The sequence below is a fragment of the Malaclemys terrapin genome, chromosome 17, assembly GCF_027887155.1.
Source record: "Malaclemys terrapin pileata isolate rMalTer1 chromosome 17, rMalTer1.hap1, whole genome shotgun sequence".
NCBI lineage: Eukaryota > Metazoa > Chordata > Testudines > Emydidae > Malaclemys > Malaclemys terrapin.
This window is the reverse complement of record NC_071521.1, coordinates 4,697,170-4,718,423: the sequence shown is the minus strand read 5'-3', so window position 1 is coordinate 4,718,423 and position 21,254 is coordinate 4,697,170. Positions and strand designations below refer to the sequence as shown.

At 53.2% G+C, this 21,254-nt stretch overlaps 1 protein-coding gene across 13 annotated transcripts in view; it reads left to right on the top strand.

Moving 5' to 3' along the window:
- DAB2IP (DAB2 interacting protein) overlaps window positions 1–6,389 on the top strand; it is a 407,650-nt gene extending 401,261 nt beyond the window's left edge. For 11 of the 13 annotated variants that reach the window (XM_054007198.1, XM_054007200.1, XM_054007196.1 and 8 more), the window contains one exon: window positions 1,198–6,389. In XM_054007198.1, coding sequence (XP_053863173.1) covers window positions 1,198–1,365 — 168 coding nt within the window. In that variant the 3' untranslated portion in view covers window positions 1,366–6,389. The remainder of the gene's footprint in view (window positions 1–1,197) is intronic. The other 2 variants (XR_008442606.1, XM_054007199.1) reach the window with 2 other exon arrangements.
- The last annotated feature ends 14,865 nt before the right edge of the window (window positions 6,390–21,254 follow it).

The following is a 21,254-nucleotide window of genomic DNA, read 5'->3' as shown; positions in this document are numbered from 1 at the left end:
CTGCAGAGGAAGGCGAAAAGCCCCAAGGTCCCTGCCAGTCTAACCTAGGGGGAAATTCCTTCCCCACCCCACACATGGTGATCAGTTAGACCCTGAGCGTGTGAGCAAGAACCAGCTGGCCAAGCCTCTGAGAGAGAGAGAGAATGCTCAGTGCCACCACAAAGCCCTGCTGTTCCTGCCCAAGGTCTCCTCACTAGCCCTGGCTATCCCCAATGCTTCAGAAGCGCAGAACACCCCAGGGGATCCCTTCCGGACCCCTGCAGCTGCAACCTTAGAGCATGAGCTTTACCTTCTTATTTTTAACCAGTTTCTATGCCTCTGGGTTCCATCGCATCCCAAAATTAGCCCCAGTGCTAGGCTAGCGTCAAGGGAAGAATGGTATTCAAAGCAGTGTACAAACAAACAGTCACTAATCTCGCCTCGGAGCGTCCCTCAGGTAAGTATTTCTGTCTGCAGCTGGGGGATCTGAGGAAGGAGGGCTAAGTGACTTACCCAAGTTCACAGAGGGAGATGGTGTCCGAACCACATTGCAGCACAGGAATGCTTGGTGCCCATCCTTGTCGTCATAACACTGGACTCTACCCCTCTGTATTCAGTGAGAAATGAGACCCTGTCATCGCAGCTGTCCGGGCAGGCTATCAACTTCTATTAAAAAAAAATCAATTAAACATTGATATGAATAACCATTAGAGGAGAGAATTGGGTTTTAGAACATGAACCTTATCCTCATTCTAACTGCTGCTGGGTGGGAGAAAAAAAAATGTGTGGGGCATGTGCCTGTATAATTGGAAAATAATGGAAGCCATTTTATCGCTGTTTTGTTCAGGGTCAATTAGAACATGATGAAATTAATTTAGCTCTGATTCCACTAGTCTGAAAGCCTGACATGTTGAAGTTTGTGTGAGCCGAGCTGTTATCTGCAGAGTGGCTGGCCCAGGGAGGGCGGGGCTGGCAGTGGTATCTGTTAACACTGTCCTTTGGGACAGAAATTTCCCAAAACCCCTGGGTCTGAACTAGTACTATTTACTCAAATTGTCCAGCCTCCAACATCTGTGAGCTCCTGTAGAACAGGACCTGTGTCCAAATCCTCCCTGGGTTTGCTAAACCAAAGCTGACCCTGCTTTTGCACACCTCTGCAAGGAGGCAGTTTCCACAGGCCCACTCACTGAAAGTGCCCCACTTTCTGTTTGGTTGCAGGAGAAACGTATTGCTTCACTGGATGCGGCCAACGCACGGTTAATGAGTGCCCTTACTCAGCTGAAAGAGAGGTACAGCATGCAGACACGTAACGGGATCTCCCCCACAAACCCAACTAAATTACAGATTACAGAGAACGGAGAATTCAGAAACAGCAGCAATTGTTAACCCGCGGAGGGAGCTGCTGCAGGAGAGGAGGCCTGGCCTGAAAGACTGCGCAGCAGCAGGGGTGAGCCGTGCTTCAGAGAATGGCTGCTGTCTTTCCCCCGCTCCCCAAGGAACCAGCTCCTTACTGCAGACAGCGCACGTGACTGCTCCTTGGTGGGAGACGCCAACACCAGCGAGTTGAGGGGACCGAAAGACCGAGTTGTGTGAAATGTGTGGCAAAAGGAGAGCTCCGTATACGGGGGGATTGCTGTCACGGGTGGATTTAAGTCAGTGTTTAATGTTTAACCTTTTCCTTCTCAAACTGCCCAAAGGACACACCTCACACTCCTCCTGGCCCGTAATAATGGCCTTGGGGTGCCAGTAAGCAAAATAAAGGGGGCTGTGACAGCCTGTGCCAGGCCCAATCAGGCTAGCTTCAGTGGTGGGTTCCTGCTGGTAAAAGCTCAGTGGAGGATGAGAATGTATTGTTGTGAAACGCACTTAGTCTAATTCCAGCCCTCGTCAGGAAATGCTCTGCCATGGCACTTAGTTTGCTCGGTGGGTCATTCTGTGTAGCTTCAGGTCGGGGTGGCCGCAGCACATCCCTCCTGTGTGCCACTTGGAGTAGGCTCCACGCATTGGTCCATGAACGAGCGCCTTTCCCCGGGCGTTGTTCAGTAGGAGAGATTTCCTGTGCCATGCTGGAGGTAGTGTGCCACCGTCAGTTTAACGCTCACACAAGAGAACTGGTGTTTGAATGAAATCCGAGTGACTCGGGAGAGCAGGGTCTGAAGTGCAAGGACAAAGCTCGCTCTGTGTGCCGGGTGGTAGCCAAGGGAATGCCAGCACAGATAGCCACCAGGGTAGGTCACTTGGAGGGGAGAGAATAGCACTTTAGCAAGAATTGCTGGGCTACGCCGTGTCACAGCAAGTGTTACCTCACCTGAGAGTCCATGCATATTACACCTAAGATGGCACCTTGCAGCAAGAGAACAGCGTTCTGTATTCGCTTTACTTTTTGCCAATTTCCTAGTCAGACGCCCAGCTGGTGCAGGCTTGTGCCCAAGGCAGTGGGACTGTTGTACGCCAGCAGAGAAGGGGAGCTGGTGTTCTAGGGATGGTTTCTTTATTTCTAGATGCAGCTTCTTCTTGGCAATCTAAGGAGGGGAGGGAAGGGCACATTGCCTTGTCACAAGTATAACACAATGAGACGTTCCACACGAGTAGCATCCCACTAAACTTCCTGCTATTGAACACAGCAAATATCACGTCCACTCATCTCGCCCAGGTGCTTAGCCATTGGGTTGTGAAGTGTGGATTGTTAGCCAAAAATCACTCAGAAAAATGTTGTGAAGCCCCATCACGATTCAGGAAATGGAATCGGTTTTACACCAGTATTTGTTTAGGATGCGGCTGCTTGCTCAGAAGAGGAAGGGTTATTTGTGGGGGGGAGGGGGTGCTATATGCAAAGATGTGTGCTAAACAGTCAGGAAAAAGAAAAAGCCTGAAGCAGCATGAAGGTTGGTAATTGTATTTCTTTTCTTTCACAGTATGCATTAGAAACAAATACATTTCTGGAATACTGCCCTCTTTAGATTGGGAATGAGCACTGCATGGAAATTAACAGCCTCGAAGGATGTAAAACATGCTCATAAGGGAGTAACCAACAGGAACAGCAGCAGCCACCGAAATGCCCCTGGTCAGGAGGCACTGTGCAGACATAAGCCAGGATTAGACTTTCCTAACTGCTGAGACAAGTAGCTTCGGCACATTCAGACGCGCGTTGCTCAGCGGAGGGGCCAGCTCCTTAGTGGGGGATTGTGCCACTGACCTGCCGCCAGTGCAGGTTTGTTTGTTTTTTTAAAGTTAGTCCTTCGTGATGCCCAGTCTCAGAACAGGTCATTAATACTGAGACCCAGAGAGATGGTTTCTCTGAGACACGGATGCCACTGTACAGTGTATAGGACATCTGTCTATTCCTCCCATTAAGAGCATATACTTGCTGTATGCTTGTCCTAGTTTGCCCAGTACCATGTGTAAAGGTACAGTCAGAAGAGACTAGGATACTGAATTGTGCATAGGCGTAGGTACCAACTCCACAGTATCTAGTCTGTGCTAGCAGGACACTGTTTGCGTTTCTGTGCTGTCCTGCAACCGCAAATCCTAAAAAGATTCACCGTGGAGGGGATTATTTTAAAGTTAAAGCTGCTTTTTTCTAAAAGCTTCTCTTCCACGGAAGCCCCAGCCCAGGTCACACAGGGCTGCACCTTCTGCAGCTCCGGATCTTGGATGGTTGACGGTCTGTCTGCGCTCGAAGCTCTCCACACGCAAGGAATGCCGTCCCATCTCTTGATTTAAATTCACAGAGTGGCGTGAAAGTAAGACCAAAAAGAGGAGCTCCTCAGAGCCAAGTGACCATTGAATATTGGAGAATTAGCACAAATGGCTTTGAAGAAGCTCACAAAACTGACAGCCCCAGGAGAAAGACCCAGACAGGTTAGGAGTATACAGGGTACTATGAACAATTTGGTACATACGCTTACATCCGCCTTTGTCTCAGTGTCAAATATCTTTAAAGAAGCCTGCAAAAAAAAGACTCTTTTTAAACAGCTGATGCCCGGAGATGTACTTTTAGCTCTGGTTATTTTTTTAGGGTCTGAAATATTCCTCCTGTGAAAGATGGAAGCTGTTTCACATAGAATGCGAGGCAGGGGTGGTGGAGGGGTGCCCTAGCAGGGACTGATTTCCATTCTTACACGGAAACTTCAGGGAATTGTTTTTGGATGCAAATTCAGTGCTTGCCCTAAGAACTGGCAGAGGGACCCCCCCCCCTCCCACCCCAGAAACAATTGTCTATTTAGAACTGAAGCTAAGTACTATACATCTTAACCTATTCGTCAGCCCTGAGCCAATCCATTGCTCCATTAACTTTACAGGGACTACATTACAAAGTCTTGGTTAACACCAAACTCTCAGTTAAAGCGTGCACGTTGTGCTGCTGGCGTAGCAGAAAACCTACACCCTTTCACAGGGAGTTATTTAAAAACTAACATTTCCAGATCCGACCCCTTCTGATGTTCTGTAGTTTCCTGAGCCAGTAGGAAAAGGAACTCAGTCCCAGAAGAAATCTCTTCTTTGGAGAGATGCCCCCTAAACTGCAAAGCATGGGATCCGGATCTGGAGGTTTGGTTCAGGCCCATCTCTAACTGTGTTACTTCCGTTTGTGGTTTTGTTATTTATAAGCTGCACACCAGTGTGTGGGGCTGTGAGTGCAATGCCTGTCCTCAAGCCTGGTGTTTCGCATAGCAATACCAGAGACAATGTGCAGAGGTGCTCCCAGTGACAGAGAGTAAAACAACCACTCTACTGACCATCCTGCGACCTGCTGTTTTCCTTCTCGTGCTTTCTGCGACAAGAGCCTATTCTAGTGCAAAAACTGTAAACGTGCAGACAAAACAAACATTCACAGATTTTTATCTTAATGCAAGTCTTACAATTTTTTGTATATGTTCTTGGTGTTTGACTGTAATGTACCTATTCAGCCAACGGTTGTATATAGTCATTTACTTCTGGTGCTGCTTATTTGGTCAGGATTTGAGTGTCTCTACTGCTGGTTTGTTTGAGTTTTGTTGTTTTGTTTTTAAACAGAGGTGGGCTCAAGTAAGCAAATTCAGATCTGGGTTCAGATTTGGGGTGATCGAGAGCAAACGGGCAAGGCTTTGGGATGTGAACTACCCCACGGTTGCTGCACGCTGTAAGTCTAATACAACGGGGGTTGTGCTTTAAGTTCAGAGCCAGAAGCTCCAGGGAGACTTCCTACCACCTACGACAGTTTAGGAACTAACTGCTTCTCCCCATCCCCTCCACATCTAGTAAGCAGAAATGTCCTCCACCCAAACGGGTCCTTGGAATTCTGCACTTTGTGGTTTTTGCTTGTCGCTGTTCGAGCACTCCTGGCATTGTGAGCAGTGTCCTGGCTCCCCCTGCCTGGGTACAGCTGTGTAACTTTCTGCCAGCTGCAGGACACACCAGGTTATGCTGGAGGTCTCCCCAGGCATGTAATAGGGATTTGCTGGACCTGGGTGACAATAGCTGTGCTTCATTAGTTCCACCAAGCTCATTGCCCTTTCTGTAACAATAAACTCCCCCCCCCCTCCCTCCACCCGGGAAGAAAACCAAGCAAAGGTATGGGGGGGAACAACCCTGCACTGATCTCCAGGGCCTGGCTTCCCCACAGATCACCTCTTGGATCTTTTCCAGCACCGTTCCGGCATGCTGCATTCAGGGCGAGCTGGGACTCCAACTCCGCCTTTCCAGTTCTGTAATCTGAAGTGAGTGCTGCTGTTGCTGTTCCTTAGTTCCCAAGTGATTCCTTGAACTGCCCCAGACTGGAGGCGATTCACTTCTAGCCAGATACTGTGTCTGTGCTAATGCCCCCCCCCATTTATGGGTCAGCTCCGGGCACCCTTGTGTGACTGCTGTGCAGAGAAGAGTTGTCATTTTCTTTTCTTGGAGGGGGAGTGTATCTAATTTGGGCCAGAGAGAAACCTGTTCATTTGCTGAGCAGGGTCTTTCCAAACCACGGACAGTCTACAACAATCCTCAAATGCTGGAGCAGGGGTTTGGTTTCGCCAGCTGACTTTCACGGGTAACGTGAGGTGTGACATTGCTGTAAATTTTAGGTGGTTCTGCATCAACTATCGGTACCCAAGTGCTGTCTCCATGGTCACATATTCCTTTATCATCCATCACTGTGTCTTAAGATATACCTCTCTCTCTGTAGATCTGCTTAGGCTGATACTTGTTCCTGATGAGCAGTCGCTATGTTTTATATCCTCTTATGAAGAAAAAACAAACAAAAAACCTTTTTTGTAAGTATGTTTAAAAACAAAGCAAAGTGGAAGTGTTTGCTGAAACTCCTTCAGCCTCTTTTAAACTATGTAATAATGTACAGAGAAAGTTGTTGGTGTTCAAAGAAATGATGTGGACGTGCAATTTCTGTACATTTGCAATTAGAAATATTAAAGATTTATTTAGCTATTTTATGTCAGGTCGCCCGTAGCTTTAATCAGCCAAACCCCTGTCCTTCTGGGCCTGGGGGGCAGGCTAAGCTGGCTTCTGCTGAGTCATTAGTCTTCTATGGGACCAAATACTACAACAAAACTGCAGGTCTCTTCAAGTGCTTAGTGGGAGGGAGGATGTTCCTAGACAGAAACCAAAAGATCTCCGGGAAGTGGAAGGGGAGATGCTGGAAACCACCTTGTTAGGGGCAAGGTCTCAAGAATGGCACAAGGCTAATCGCTGGTGAAATGTAGAACAGCACCAAGGCACCAGAGGACATTCACGCTGTACCCTGCACCCCCCCCACTCCTCTTTGGGACACTGATGCCAGACCGGGGGATGGAGCTTGGAACCTCCCCCTCCACCAGGAGAACAGTTGAACAAGATACAAAAGAAAATTCCAGGGTGCACAGACCTAGGAGAAGGGATTTTTTTAAAGCAGAGCAGGTGGCCCAGGGTTTGCTAAGATAATGGCAGCACCAAGGGGCTTGCTGGGAAAGCAAGTTAGTCCTGGAAGCAGGGGATGATGGATCAAACATGCCCCGCCTAGCACCAGCCCCTACCCCTGGAGGACCCCAGACACTGATGCCCAGCGGCTGCAGCGTGCACATGGTGAGACTAGATCCCAGGAACACAGACACTGCGCAGCTGGGATCCGCCTGTCGGGGAGAAATACAGCAACCATGGCACTCCAACAGGCCTGAGGCTGGCATTCTGCAGCCGGGGGGAGGGGAGACACAGGCTGGGTGCCAGTCCTGGCACAGAATCCCTGCGCTGGAGGCTCAGCCTTCTCCAGCCCCTGCCAAGCGCTGACAGGCTCATCAATATAGTGTCACAATTCAAGTGGGGAACGAGGGGCCACACCACACCTGGGCTGTGGGTTTTCCCGGCAGAGGGAGGCAGAAATTACTTCCCTCAGATTTTCCAATTTGCAGCCCCATAAAAGGGAAGGCACGAGCCATCAAAGTGCCTTCCTGGTCTGGCGCTGGCTGTTAGGGGCGGCACGCGACTCAATCAGCCCAGAGGGGAGCTATCACACTGGGAATGAAGAGTCCAGCGAGTCCCCCCCCCCCGCTCCCCTGTACTCACAGCTAGGCCTCTGTTCCCATGGCCTCCGTGTGGTGCCTGTACAGCCCCACTAAACCAGTGTCCTCACGCCTAGTACTTCTTTCCTAATTGCTGACACTGCCTTAGTATTTGGCATCCCCAAAGATGCCACTTGCCAAGTGCATGGACGCTGAAATGCAGCCACCTCTGGGGTGGGAAGCACAGCAACATGACCATTTAGGCCAGGCAATGCAGCATACTTTAGCCACCTGAAACACCAGGGTGAATTTAGGAGGCAGAATCCAGTTATCCCAACTAAGACTAGCCAGGGCCTTCGTGATAGCAGGTCTGTCATGGTTATGCAGGGGCAGAGACTTAGGTATTGCCCCCAGCACAGCACCCTGAGCACGACCCTGGGGCAGAAGGTAATACTGGCCCCAAGGGAAGAGTGGCAATTTGCTACCACCCCGAGGCATTTCCCTGGAGGGCTCCAGCCTGACACGGCTAGGCTTGATGAGCTGGCCCATGATTATACCCCCAAGGTGACCTATGGCTGCAGCCAGCCTGGGCACATGGAAGCTGGTGGTAAAGTGATTCATGGCCTGGTGATGCCACACCAAAACACAGCAACTTCTGCAAGGGGCTACAAGCTAGTGAGAGCACAGAGGAGAGGCCCACCTGCGTGACTGGAAGGGGGCTGCTCTGGAGGTGGGACGCACTGCTCCAGGCTTCTCCACCCTTCCCTCAATGGCCCCATTCCCCAAAGGCCCAGGGCCAAGCTAAGCCATTTTGTCATGCAAGCAAGCCTGGCGGTGGGGAGAGGGTGCAATAGGCCTACCCCTTGCTTAGCCACCCGCCTCCATGTGCCCCTGCCCCAAGGCTCCCCTCTGTTGTGAGTTCCAGCATGGCTGCTCCATTGGTTCCTCCTTGTCGCTCACTTTTCCCCTTAACCGGCCAAGCCTAAGCGAGCGGGCGGCACAGCAACGCCTCATCCAGCGTGCGGGGCACGGCCTAGCGTAGCTGCTTCCAGCCCGACCCGGATCCTGCAACGCTACATTGCCTGTACAGTTATTTTAAAAAACAAGCGGCCTTGGCAACAATAAAAAAAAGGCCGTGAAATGTTAATGATTGTGCCAAATGCAGACGCGTCGCCATTTAAATCATGGATGAACACAAACCAATTTACACATAAAAGCGCAGCATAAATATTTCACACGCTAGCTACAGGCGGCAGCGTTCTCTCAAGTGTGATTTCCTCCAAACCCGTCACTTTTTCAGCCAGTTTGTTTGCAGGCGTCACTCTGGCCCCCTGAACGGCAGCCAAGCAGCTCGCGAGGACAGGGGCCTTTGCTCATGTGCTAGGCCCCCATCATTGGAAACATGCAGTCACATTTCCCCCCCACACCCCTCCCCACTGTTAGACAGCATCAGCTCCCCCCTACATGGGAGCCTGTAGGCTATGTCTACACTACACCCGGGGGGGCCCGGCTCGTGTACACATCTCATGCTCGCTTGAGGAGAACTGGTGAGAGTAGTAATAGCCGCGTCGCTGTGGTAGCAGAGGCTGCGCTGCACTTCGACTGCACAGACCTGCCTGTGTACGGTGGGTACGAACTCTGCCTGGCTCAGCCCTGCCTCCACTCCTGCGGCTGCCCAGCTCCTTAGCGCCATGCTAGCACCATGTGAGCTGGCAGCTGTACATGTAGCCCACACACCGTCTGGGGGGGCTGTTTGGTCCCATCAAGTGGCACTGAGACACTTAGAGAGGAAATGAGTCTGCTCTAACAGCCCGATGGCTTTTAGCTCATGCACTAAGCTGCAGAGGTCCCCGGTTTGATCCCACCCGCAGACAAGTGGGGTCTGTTGGCGTTACACATGCACACAAGCAGGAGAATCCCACCTCTGGCCTCTACTAGGCATAGCCACCGCCAGGGCACGAGTGGCCAGAGCCTCAGCTGTAGGGCGTGATGCAAGGCCAAGGCTTGGCACCTGGCGCGGCGATTCCCCATTGCCCCGTGCGTGTGGTGACCCCCTCATTCGGGATACGCCCGGCAGAGGGGGCCGCTGTTAAAGAGAATTCACCAGCAAGGAGCTGGGCCATGGTGCATTGACCACGGAGCAGAACTGGCCTCGCTGGTTGGCCAGGGCTACAAGGCAGCCCTTTAGGAAGGGACCCCAGGCCTCAGTCCCAGAGAAGCCACCACCTCACCCAACACAACATAGGTACTTCTTGCAATGGCGCCAGGTATCCGACTGGCTAATAGACTGCGATCACTGCCCAAAGCACCGCACGGGATCAGCTCCCTCCCAGTCCCACTTCAAACCTGGCCTTTATACCCAGAGGCCGAAGTGGCTGCCTGCCCCTCAGCCTGCTCACTCCCTTGCTTTGGGGAAAAGAGCGCTGTCACTGAGTTAGCGCCACCAGCCAGCAGACTCTGGGCGCCGGGCCCAGCCCTCAGGGCACCGTAAGCCTGGCTGGTAGCATTAGTATTGGCTGAGTGCCACTGAACAGCTTCAGGGCTTTCATACAAAGACCCAGCCCTGGGCCAGGAATTATTTCACTTCCTCTCGCTTACGGCACCGAAGTGATATTTGGCCAAATAGCTGCAGCCTGAAGCCCCCTCTCTTAGCCTGCAGGTGTCTGCAGAGTCACTGATGCGGAGGCCCTGGTTTCTCCACACCTGGGCTCAAAGCTGCGCTGCTTCATTGCCCAGTCATGAGACATGGACGGCTAGTGTGATGGCTGTGTGACACCTGCAGGGCCAGGAGCTGAAGCGAGGCAGAGGAGAGAGTGAGGAGTGCAGCACCCCCACCCTTTCTGCAGCTTTGTGCCTGGCTTCTCCACACGTCAGAGCACCCTGCGGCCGGGACAGTGACCTGGCACCCCTGGGGGCTCACTGGAGTCAGGCTTCAATACATTTCACCTGGAACGTGAAACCAGGCCCGGCTACAAAGGGTTAATGGCGGGAGGGGGAGAGAGGGCTGGCTTCTTGTCAATAACCATTCTTAGCATTGGAGGTTTGTACTGATACATTGGGACAATCGCTGTACAACTACACAACTACATTGCTCTCGATGCCGTCGTGTTATTAGTAACTACATGTATTACTGTAGGGCCCAGGACCCCGAGTCATGGCCCAGAACCCCATGGCGCTAGGCACTGTACAGACACAACAAAAGGACAGTCCCTGCCCCACGGGCCGGCTGGGAGGGCTCAGGCAGGGGGTCTGTCTGTGAAGGCGTGCGGAATGTCAGAACGCAGAGCGGAGGCACACGGGGCAAGACCCAGATGCGGGATGTGGCGCTGTGAAGGAGACACATGGGAGCAACTTGATGCCCAGACACACATGCGGGGGGTGGACTGATCCTGGGAGTATGGGGGGACGCACCATCCCAGGCTGGTAGCAGCTGGGGAGGGGGTCGATGGAAAGCACACTGCACCCACCCCGAGCTGCTCCCGCGTCCCCGGAGGGCTGCGAGCTCCCCAGGGTTTGCTGAGATGGTCAGAGCTGCAGATGGGCCAGGCCCAGATCAGAACCTCTTACTCCTGCAGCAAACCCTTTGCGTCCCCTGGGTTTATGTTTTGAGACCCTCGGGGAAGGGGCACCCGTAGGGCTTGTTTTGCTGTTGGGTGGGATGGGCCCTTCTGTCATGATTTAACAGCAGCGAGCTGTGCATGCTGGGGAGATGTTAGCGCTGCAGAGGAAGTCGCTCTGCCTGGAAACACAGGGCAGGGCAGGGCTGGCCAGAGCACCCTAGTCCCACAAAGACGGTGGAAGATAAAAGAGAGGCGCAGCTCTGCCTGGCACAAAGCTGCATTCTCTGGCTGTGTTGTTCTGATGCTGTCCAGACACAGCCAGCGAGCTGGTCCCAGGAAGGAAAGCAGATGAACAGAGGGAAGAAAAAAAAATCCCTGCACACACAATATTTTTACCCAGCAGCTGGCATCATTAAGGCTGCAAGCAGCACTGATCTAATGCTGGCCAAATCTCAGCTCGTGACAGCTGATGAACTGGCTTCATTAAAGACCCCCCCTGGCATCCTCACAATCACATTTCAAACCTGGCCATTATAACCAGAGGCCTAACTGGCTCCTTGCACCTCCAATCACTTGCCAACTTGCTCTTGGGGAGACCAGCGCTGTCACTGAGCTAGAGGAAACAAGCCAGATTCTGGGGGGGGGCTGGCCCACCCCAAAGCTCGGTCACAGCAGTGACGAGCCCCAGCTCCCTACACGGTCAGCCACAGCGGGCGCTACTGCTCATGGGGCATTACGGGGGCAGGGTGGAGCATGCTAGAGGGGTACACTCTGGCCTGGGTGGCGGGGCTTTGCAGGCTGTCACCCGCTGTCTGTCCTCTTGCACAAGCCTCAGGTTTGCCAGCTCTGGCGTTGGGGGAATTAGTTCATGGTGGCAGGTGGTGCACTACAAAGGCAGGTCATCCAACCCCCGACCCCGGACAACACACCCCCCAGAGACTTCTTTCCTCCCTAAAAGGTTTTTGCCAACTCTAGAGAACGTCTCCGTTCCAGCACCAGAACAGGGACTTGTCATCTCAATCCCACGTTCATGCTAAGGTCTGGTCACATCAGGCCCCAACACAACAGGAAATGCCCAGCGCAGGCCCCAAGCTGACCCTTTCCTCCAAAACCCAGGCCTTTTCCTTGGATTTTTATCCCCACAATCGGGCCAGTCCTTACCCAGTGTTTGTCCTAGTTTACTTGGGGATGCAAGCTCTATGTTGAGAGAGAGAGAGACGATGGGCCACTGGTCAGGGCATTAACTGGGGACTCGAGACACAGGTTCAATTCCCTGCTCTGCCACAGACTTCCTGTGTGACCTTGGACAAGACAATTAATTCCTCGTGCCTCAGTTTCCCCATGTGTACAATGAGGAGAATAGCCTTGTGCCCCCGACCCCCCCTGGAATAAATACACTACAGATTGTGAGGTGCTCAGATACTATGGTAACTGTGAGCATACAAGCACCACCAATGGTTATCGCTACAACCCCCTACAGTGGGCACAGCTATATGCACTGTGGCCAACTGCATCTAGACTAGGAGGTGGCACTGATTGGATTCCATTTCCAACCTGGAGCGGGGGGCTGGTGCAACTGCACCTAATTAGCCCTTGCCCAGTCAGGGGAAGCAGATTGGGGCTGATGGAAAAGGCCTGATGCCAGCCTGAGGATTGGCAACACCCCCTGGCCTGACAAGCCAAGGGCTACAAAGGCTGGGAGGGGACCAGAAGGCCGGGGGCAGCCAGGGAGAAGTTGGTCAGGGAGGGAACTGGAGGCCTCCTAGCTGAAGGCTGCCTCTGCCTGTAAAGAAGGGGACTGATCCTCCAAGGCTTGTCTACAGAGAGACACTGGTGGTGGGAGAACCTTAGGTAAATAAAGACCCGGCTGTTGCACAACCCTGAAGCCTCTCTGAGCCTTATTGGGGGGCAGCAAGTGGGCCCCAGGAAGAGGGACGGGTCGTTTCGCCCTGTTACACAACCCCCCTACAGTTACAGCTCCAGACCAGCACTGAGGCAGCCCCGTCTCCCTCTGGCTGAGACACAATCTTACCCTTTGTCCAAGTGCAGCTCCTGCGTCGCCCCACCCCTTCCAAATAATTCCCTTGGTTTGGCCTTTCGAAAAGGAGACTGAAAACTTGGAGGCGATTCATTAAAGCACTGGGAGGAATTAGCACCTGTGCCTCATTAACATCAGCATAATTAGCTCCTCCGAGAACTGAGGAGACAGCTTGGCTGGATCAAAATGACTAAAGACGTGGAGCGTGCCCGTGGCAAAGCCCAGCAGAGAGGCACTGGCTCCAAAGCAAATGGGGCTCAGAGTTTTTCTAGCACTTTCAACCACCACCATTCTGAGTCCGTCCTGGGCCAGCATCAGGAGGGCTAACACCCCGCCCTGCGCTACTACTTCTCCCCTCCCTACGTTGGTGTGTCGGGGACGGCACAAAACCCAACCAGCCAAAAACGCTCAAGTGGATCTGGCTTCCAAGCCTTCCCCCCACCACAGCTTGGAGTGACTGGAGCCAGGGCTTGCGCCTGGACGCTGCTCCTGGTTTCTTGGCATTTCACTCTGCGTGGGCGAGGAAGAGCAGCTGGTCAGTTCCACGGCCGGGCTCCCCTGCACTAGCCCAGCTGTTGCAATGTCTGCCTTGCAAAGCACGGCGGGGAGGTGGATTTGTTCACTGGGATCCATTTGAATTCATGGGACACAGCTATTGTTACAGGAGCGTCTTGAAGTTTGGCCCAAACTTGCCCTGCCTCCAAGGAAGGTGGTTCAGTCTCCGTGGAAGCCCATGCTTTCCAGTGACTCTCAGCTCTCCCATCTCCCCGTGACTCACTAGCTGAAGCACATGACGTCTAGCTGTGACCCAGCCGGAGAGTTCATCAATCCCTATGTAACTCTCCCCCCGCCCCCATCCTAGCCAGGGAACAGGCGGGACAGTGACTCAGAGAGTGCTTTAATCAAGGGGGTGGGGCCAGCGCAGTGACCCAGGCAGAGCTGAGCTGGCATTGGGGGACCCAGGTGTAAGGGTTGACTGAAGAAAGTGTCTTCAAGCACAACAGCCTCGACTGTGTGAAGTGACACCTGTCCACGTAAGGACTAGCAGTGCTAGATAATTCCTTCCCCCGTCATAATCTCGAGCCTGGGGCCCTGCAGCGCTGCAAGGAATTAACTTCACTCCCACCTTCCCTGCATCCCCCGCAGTTACAGACCCTCGCCCCCTGCTACTGCCGAGGTTCTCCCCAACTAGGTCTCTGTTTAGGATTTAATTTATGCAAGAGAAAATGCTCCTTCCCCTCCCTCCACACTCAGTGAAACACCATTCACCGACAGCAATAGTAGACGGTTATCCTCATCTACATCCCAACCACTCGAGGGCACACACCACACACTTTCCAAGCCCACGGTGCTGCGGTTAAGGACGAGAGCCCGGGGCTCCTCGTGAAAGGACTGCGTGGGTGAAGCTGCAGCGCTTTGGACGTGGCCTGTAACCCAGCGTGGGCTGCTCCATGCACCGGCCTGCCAGAGGATGGAGGCTGGAGCGAGGTGCTCTGAACCCACTGCACTTCACTACCAAGCAGCAGGGGTCTCCGCGTGAGCAGCCCCACTTCCAGCACTCTGTCAGCTTGAGCAGGGGCAGTTCCCACCTGTCAATTGCTCCCCCAAACAGCTCCAGCGCCCAGCTCTCAAGGCCCCAGCTGGCGTTAAAGAGCCAGGCCCACGAGCGCAGGGTCTTTGCTTTTACCTTCCTCGTTTTTGAAGGTTGTGAGAAACTCGAGCTGGGCAAAGCCAAAGCAATGCAGGAAACGAGGCATCAAGCAGGGATTAGTCACTAATACCTGGATTGGAATAAAACCCTCTTCAGAGGGCTCCGTTATCGCTTCATTAGAGCCGCGCTGGAAAGACCCAGAACATCTCTGTGCACTTGACGGCTTTCAGCATCTGAGGCTACTGGAGTCTCGCGGCGGCATTTCCCAGACGCAAGGCTGGGAGGAATGAGATTCTGAATTGCAAATCAGCAGGACAGAACAACATGGGGAGCGTGGGGCTGGTTTGTGTTTTATCTGGAGAGTGGTTCTAGTCCAAACCTCATCAGAGTTAATAACGGTTTAGTAATTATACCCAGAAAGGATTTGAATCCAATTTAGTATGCAAGATAGAGCGTGATTAAAGTCTGGGGGATTAGAAAGGCAGTTCCCTCCCCTCCCCTCCCCCCCCTCCAAGTCCTTACAAGGAGGTAGGGTGACCAGACAGCAAGTGTGAAAAATCGGGACGGGGGGTGGGGGGTAATCGGATCCTATATAAGAAAAAGACCCCAAAATCGGGACTGTCCCTATAAAATCGGGACATCTGGTCACCCTACAAGGAGGGGCATGTTCTGTGGGAAACTGAAGAGCGGACGAAGCCAAGGCTGGGCTCCAAACGCTCCCCACAAAGCTGGGGCGGACAGCAATGGAGCAGCTGGTATGGCTGATGCAACAGACCACTTGGGACCAAGCCAGCCTTCCCAGGCCAGTTAGACGGCTTTTCCTGGTGTATCAGAGCAGTGCCCTCATGGGGAGAACTCACACATCTGGCAAACAAACCAGATGGGGCCCATTTATGTGAGTGAGTGAGGCAGGGGGTGGAATGCAGCAGATGAACAGCGTTACCAATTCTTCAGATTTTGATGGCGAGCAACTCCACATCTGGAGTTTTTCTGAAAGCCCCAACTCCCGGAGTCATGGGCTGAGGAGAGAATCTCAGCTTTCATGGGGCACAGGGTCCATTTCCAGGGTGGAGAGAAAGCTGGAGATGAGGGCTCCTTAAGGTTCAAAATCCAGAAGGCAAATTTTCAGAGAACCCAAATGTGGTTATTTTTAAGTCTCGTACTTTCGGAGCCTGACTCCTGGTTTTTGAACACTTGGGGCTGGAAATTCCAGGACTGGGGGCTGGATTGGAAAACAGAGCTCTGTCCGTGGGAAATCAGGACAGACACAGGTGTGGGGTCTGGAAGGGCCCTCTGAGCAGCTCGGGGCAGACACTGAGGCCATTATTTTAAAAGGCTTTAGCCAGCGAGATAGAAATCACCACAGGTTGGCTCTTAAAACCCAACCCCTTTTTGTGCTGGGAACAGAAAACCCCACAGCAGCGAGTTAGAGCACGAGAGCCAGGAAGCCGCACAGGCCAGTCTAGTTCCCCAGTGCCATGCAGAGAGCCCCTCCCTCATTAATTACCACCAGGCCATCTCGCTATTTTGACTGCGCTTGCTGGAAACGCAAACGTGAGCAGAGAAGAGGGGCCTCGTTCCACCCCCACCAGAGCACATGCTGCTGTGTCTCCCTGAAGGGGCTGCTTCTGCTGGCATTTAGAGGTGTACTGCCCGTGCGTGTGTCAGGGGCCTGCATGCCAAGCCTGTTCCATGGACAAAGACACACTTTCTTCCTCAAACACCCTGTGGAGGTATGGGTATACAGAGCTACGGAGAACCCTATCACTTGGTGTGGCGCCATCAGGGCTGGCTTCCTCCACATCGGCTCGATGACAGCGCGGGTGTGTAGTGACAAACTGCAAAACGCTTTTCCCCCAAGTGAAGGGAACGTGTCTTAAAACCCAACCTGAGAGAGGTTTTGATCTTAATTGAGTTGGACACCAGTGGCCTGGCGCGTTGAATGAAAGCAGCGTGGCACCTGCTCCCCTCCCCGCCATGCCACTCACTCGGGAATTGCAATCCTCTCTTTCTCTGTTAACATTGCGCTCTCTAATTAGCAGCTGGCAGATGTGTGGGCCTGGGGTTGGTTTCCCTGGCGGTGGCTGAGTGTACTTCCATGTGCAGTAATAAAACGGGTGCTGCCATCCCCAGCTAACTACACCCATGGCCAAAAACATATGGGAGGGGCATTGGGGCTTATGCCGTGTGGCCTGCCAGCTGCTCCAGCCACACTGTCACACACAGGTGACCTAGTCTGGTATTTGGGGGAGCAGTGCACTTGCGCGCGGGAAGCAGGGATATCCCGAGAGGGCTGGTGCCAGGGAGCTTCGTCCTGTCAGTGCTGCTCCTGTGAGCTCCACACGCCCCCTCCCCCAAACTGCGACCACCTGCTCTGCTCCCAGATAGACACACATACGTACCGGGGCATATGTCAAAGCCATACGATGCACTCAGTGACTTCACTCCCTGGTTTCCCAATTTCCATGCAAAAATCAGGAGTGGCGCATGCACCTGTTATAGAGGCTACGTGCTGACAATATATCTGTGGGCATATAAAGATTGCACCAAAAGAGGACCCAGCGCTGTGCTCGAGGTGGCCGTGCCCAGGAGAGGGGAATATGTCTGAAGAGCTGAGCAGATCCAGCACAGTGTGATAGAGCGTGCGACCGTTTCTGTGCACTCGGCAGGTCGTGCACATTCACGATTTCACTGCTGAAAATCGGGTGCTCACCAGTCTGTGTCCTTGGCCACAGCTAAGCCTGACCCCATCTAAGCTGGAGCGGGGGCTGGAGCGTTCTTTGAGAGAGGGAAAGGAAGTGCATAGCAGACACACCTTGAGCGGGGTCTGGGTATACAGAGCTACGTGAAAGAAGGTGCAAGATCTGGGATGGGGAAAGAGGACGGGAGGGTTGGACGGCACAGAAAGCAGTGGGGGCACAGGCATAGCGTGAGGTGCTTTGGGTATTGGAGCACATCGGCTGTACAGAGAGACCACAGAGAGGCTGATGGTTTTGTCTCCCAAAACAGCACATGGGAAGCAGCAATACGTGTTGCATTCAGCTAACGAAGATGAATATTCAGTATCTTAGGTGCCAGCCCCATTTCCTTCTGGAAGGGAGCTCAGTGTAAAATATTGGTTAATTAGAACGGGGATGCTAGTGAAGAGAAACTGGGTCCTGGTGCCTCAATGTGGCACGGGAGCATTGCAAGCCCTTATTGCCTCATCAGTCTCCTCTGCGTTCGGCAGGCTCGGAAAGCTGATGACGTCCTTCTCCCTGGGAAGCCGCCTCCTATGTTAGCTGAAGGCATCTGCCATTGGCATGCGGGAGGACATGCTTCTCATCCCAAGGGCTGGTGCGGCCTTTGCTGGTGGAGTGAGTCCCTTCCTCAGGCCCCATGAGCCTTGTGGTGCTGATCCAACTCCCTTTGTGTGACAGGCCTGTCTCCATTGTCTTTTCTGGGCATTTTCACTCTAACGGATGGGACGGGATGAACTGGTCTGTGCTCGGGTTTTTATGAGCTGGTGAAGCGTATGGACGTGGATTTACTAACTGGCATGCTGATTGTGTTGCTGACTGTAGTAAAGTGCCCATCAAGGAGTTAACTGGGTTACTCAAGAGTATTATGGGTTGGAGCTATGCTCCACCCCTCCCTGTTGAGTCACTCCCTCCCCCCCTCGACCTCCTGTCCTGATGCATGCAGTTAAATAAAGCAGCAAGTTCCCAGCCTGCAGGCCTGTGAGGAGAGTTATTTGTGTTGCACTGAGTGGTCCCTTACCAAACTTAGCAGAAGCATATGGCCAAGGTTTGTGGTGAGCGTGGCCTGTGGTGTGCTTGAGCACATGTCTAATGTGAAGCACCTGAGTTGTCTACTGAAGCCAATGGGACAGCTGAAGTGCTGACTGGGTGTCGGATGCATAGATACGGTGCTGACATGGGGCCTTTAAGAACTTCAACAGCAGTAGACGTACATGCATGGTAATGTGCATCTCCAGGAACAGTATCAGGGCCAGGTTTCCCCATTGCATGTCAGATCTATGCCATTAGTGCAGCTGCGCATGCAGGGTGGGTTATTCTGCATGCAAATAGCTTTATTCAGCGATGTTTGTGTGCCGTTGGGTGGCCATGCTTGTCTGTCAGGTGCTGAATATTGTGTGCATTGGGCGCCTGCAGCTGCTCACCTCCTGTTGGCAAATCAGACCCCTTATGCGATGATTACAGCGGGGGAGGCTTTGAAAGCAGCACATGGCCTGGTGCAAAGACAAACTTGGAATCGGCAGCGAGTCTCCAACAGCATCCACCACAGACTGTGAAAGGGTCACCGGCCCGTGCCAGGCTGCAGTGCCCATGTGTGGGAACGGGGACAGGCTGACGGAGCGATGTGCATGTCACGCTTCTGTATCATTCCCTGTGTTACGAACTCCTCTCTGGCCTTCCTCCCCCCAGAGCGCTACGTAAATCAACTCAAGCACCACTGCACTGTTGGGAGAGGCAGCATCCGCTTCACAGTGCACAGCCCCACTGCACAAGTATGTAGGGCAAGGAGGTTCATTAGCTGGCCCGCCGGCTTGGAGCTGACAATGAACCAAATCGCTCTCCGAAAAGGTCATTGCTTAAAGACAGACAAAGCTACATCCTGGAAACCTCGTGAGTGCCCTCAGGTGGCAAGCAAAGCTTGTTGCTGGAGGGGCATTACAGCCTGGCATCTCCTGGACATTGCTGAATGTGTCCTAGGCCAGGGCAACCTGTCCACCTGTGTGATACTCATCTTTGCTAACTCAGGCTGCAGCCACTGCCTCCTCCAGGCAACTGCATTGGGGCTCTATCAACGAGAGGCCAAACCCTGCAAGGGGCTGAGTAGCTCTCATTGAAGGGGTCAGTGGTCAGCCCCTCCAGGATTAAATGGTGAGAGAGCTCCAATCTCCATTCTGAGACGGTGAATGCTTTTTCCCCGCACGCTCGCCCTGAGCAAGGAGACACTAAAAGAACATGACTTGAAGAGTCTGAATACGACAGAGCGCCTGGCGGAGGTAATGCAATCCCGCGTTGGGGACGTGTGACCCACTCCTGTGCATTAACCAGGAAGAGGAAGGGAGCAGAGAGTCCATAGATGAGAGAAATGACGTGCTGCAGATCTGGAGGTGCTGAAGCTTGAAACATCAATAGCAGTTCCCAGATAATCATCTAATTAGAGCAAACAATGAGTTTCCACTAATGACAGCCGCTTGCTCTTCCAATCCCCTCCTTCCCACCCGCCTGTCAGTGGTGAAGGCGTATCTCCCTCCGTCCCCAGGGCTTTGGATGTTTGTTTGCCGCTTGGCTTCAGAATTGCTTCTCCACAAGGATGTTTGCTCTGGGATTTAGCCCAGTCTTTGGGGCTGATGCCTGCGTGGGATGCAAGCTGCATTCAGAGGAGGAAGGGAGAGGTCGAGCTAACGCAACCAAGCGACTAATAATAAACAGGTCTCTGGGATGAGCGACTTGTCTACCTGCCATTAATACCACATCCCAGTGTGCTGCACAAACATCCTCTGCTCTATTAACACAGCCGGTGCCGTTCCAGATCCAAGCATTCACCCATCCAGACTGGCTTTGGTCTCCAATAGCAGCAAATACCGGCTGTTTCAGACAAAACCGAACCCACCCCCTTTCCCCCTCCCACTCGCAATGCACCTGGCTGGCCACAAGCCAGTGAATTTCACTGCATCTCCCAGCCAGGTCTGAAGGAGAGGAGTGTTTGCTGCTGGTTGTGCAGGGGAATGCAGTGAGGCATCGGGTTCTGTTCCCCACTCTGCTGCTGACTGACTGCGACCAGGGGCAGCATTTTCCTGTCTGTGAAATGGGGCCAGTGGCACCTGTCCACACCAGCTGGGGCTTTGGGAGCCCCAAGCGAAGGTGCTAGAGAGGGGCAAAGGGCTGTCAGTAACAGATGGGCCAGTGTGGGAAGGAGAGACTAAGCCATTCCCAGGCACACCCGTTCTGGCCATAAACCAGACCGAACAGCACTGTCTCCCCTCGCCACTTCCACTTCCAACGGACCGTTAAAGGAAGGCAATGCTCTGCAGCCCCTCAGCCTGCAGTCAGCTGCACTGGGCCTCCAGCAAGATGTTGTCTGTGGTAGGTGGTGCCTTCCTCTTGGTGACTGCATCATCCTTCTGCTGCACCAGCAGGACCCCAGTGTAGTGTTAGAAAACGCGCCAGTTACCTGCCGTTCGTCTGGCTTTCAAAGGTGCTGAGGGCCTGCGGCTCTCGCTGATTTCAGCGGCTTGGTGGGTGCTGCAGATCAGGCCTTCATGTGACAAAGGGGATTAGATGCTCTCTAGTGCCTCTGGAGAGCCACAGGCCACTGAGGCTCAGAAATCCCTTACGGGCCTAACCGAGAGGCACAAACCAATGTCGAACTGAGACTTGGAATGTGACGGAGCCATGTCGAGGTGGGAGAAGATCAGCCCACAACTGAAAACACAGGCCCAGACAGCAAAGCCTTCTTGCCCTGAAAACAAGCCGGGCGCATGCACCCATTGCACGAGTCACAGGGCCGTGGTGTGGGCAGGTGACTCCCTTTGCATTGGCAGCTGCTGCTTGTTGGTAAGA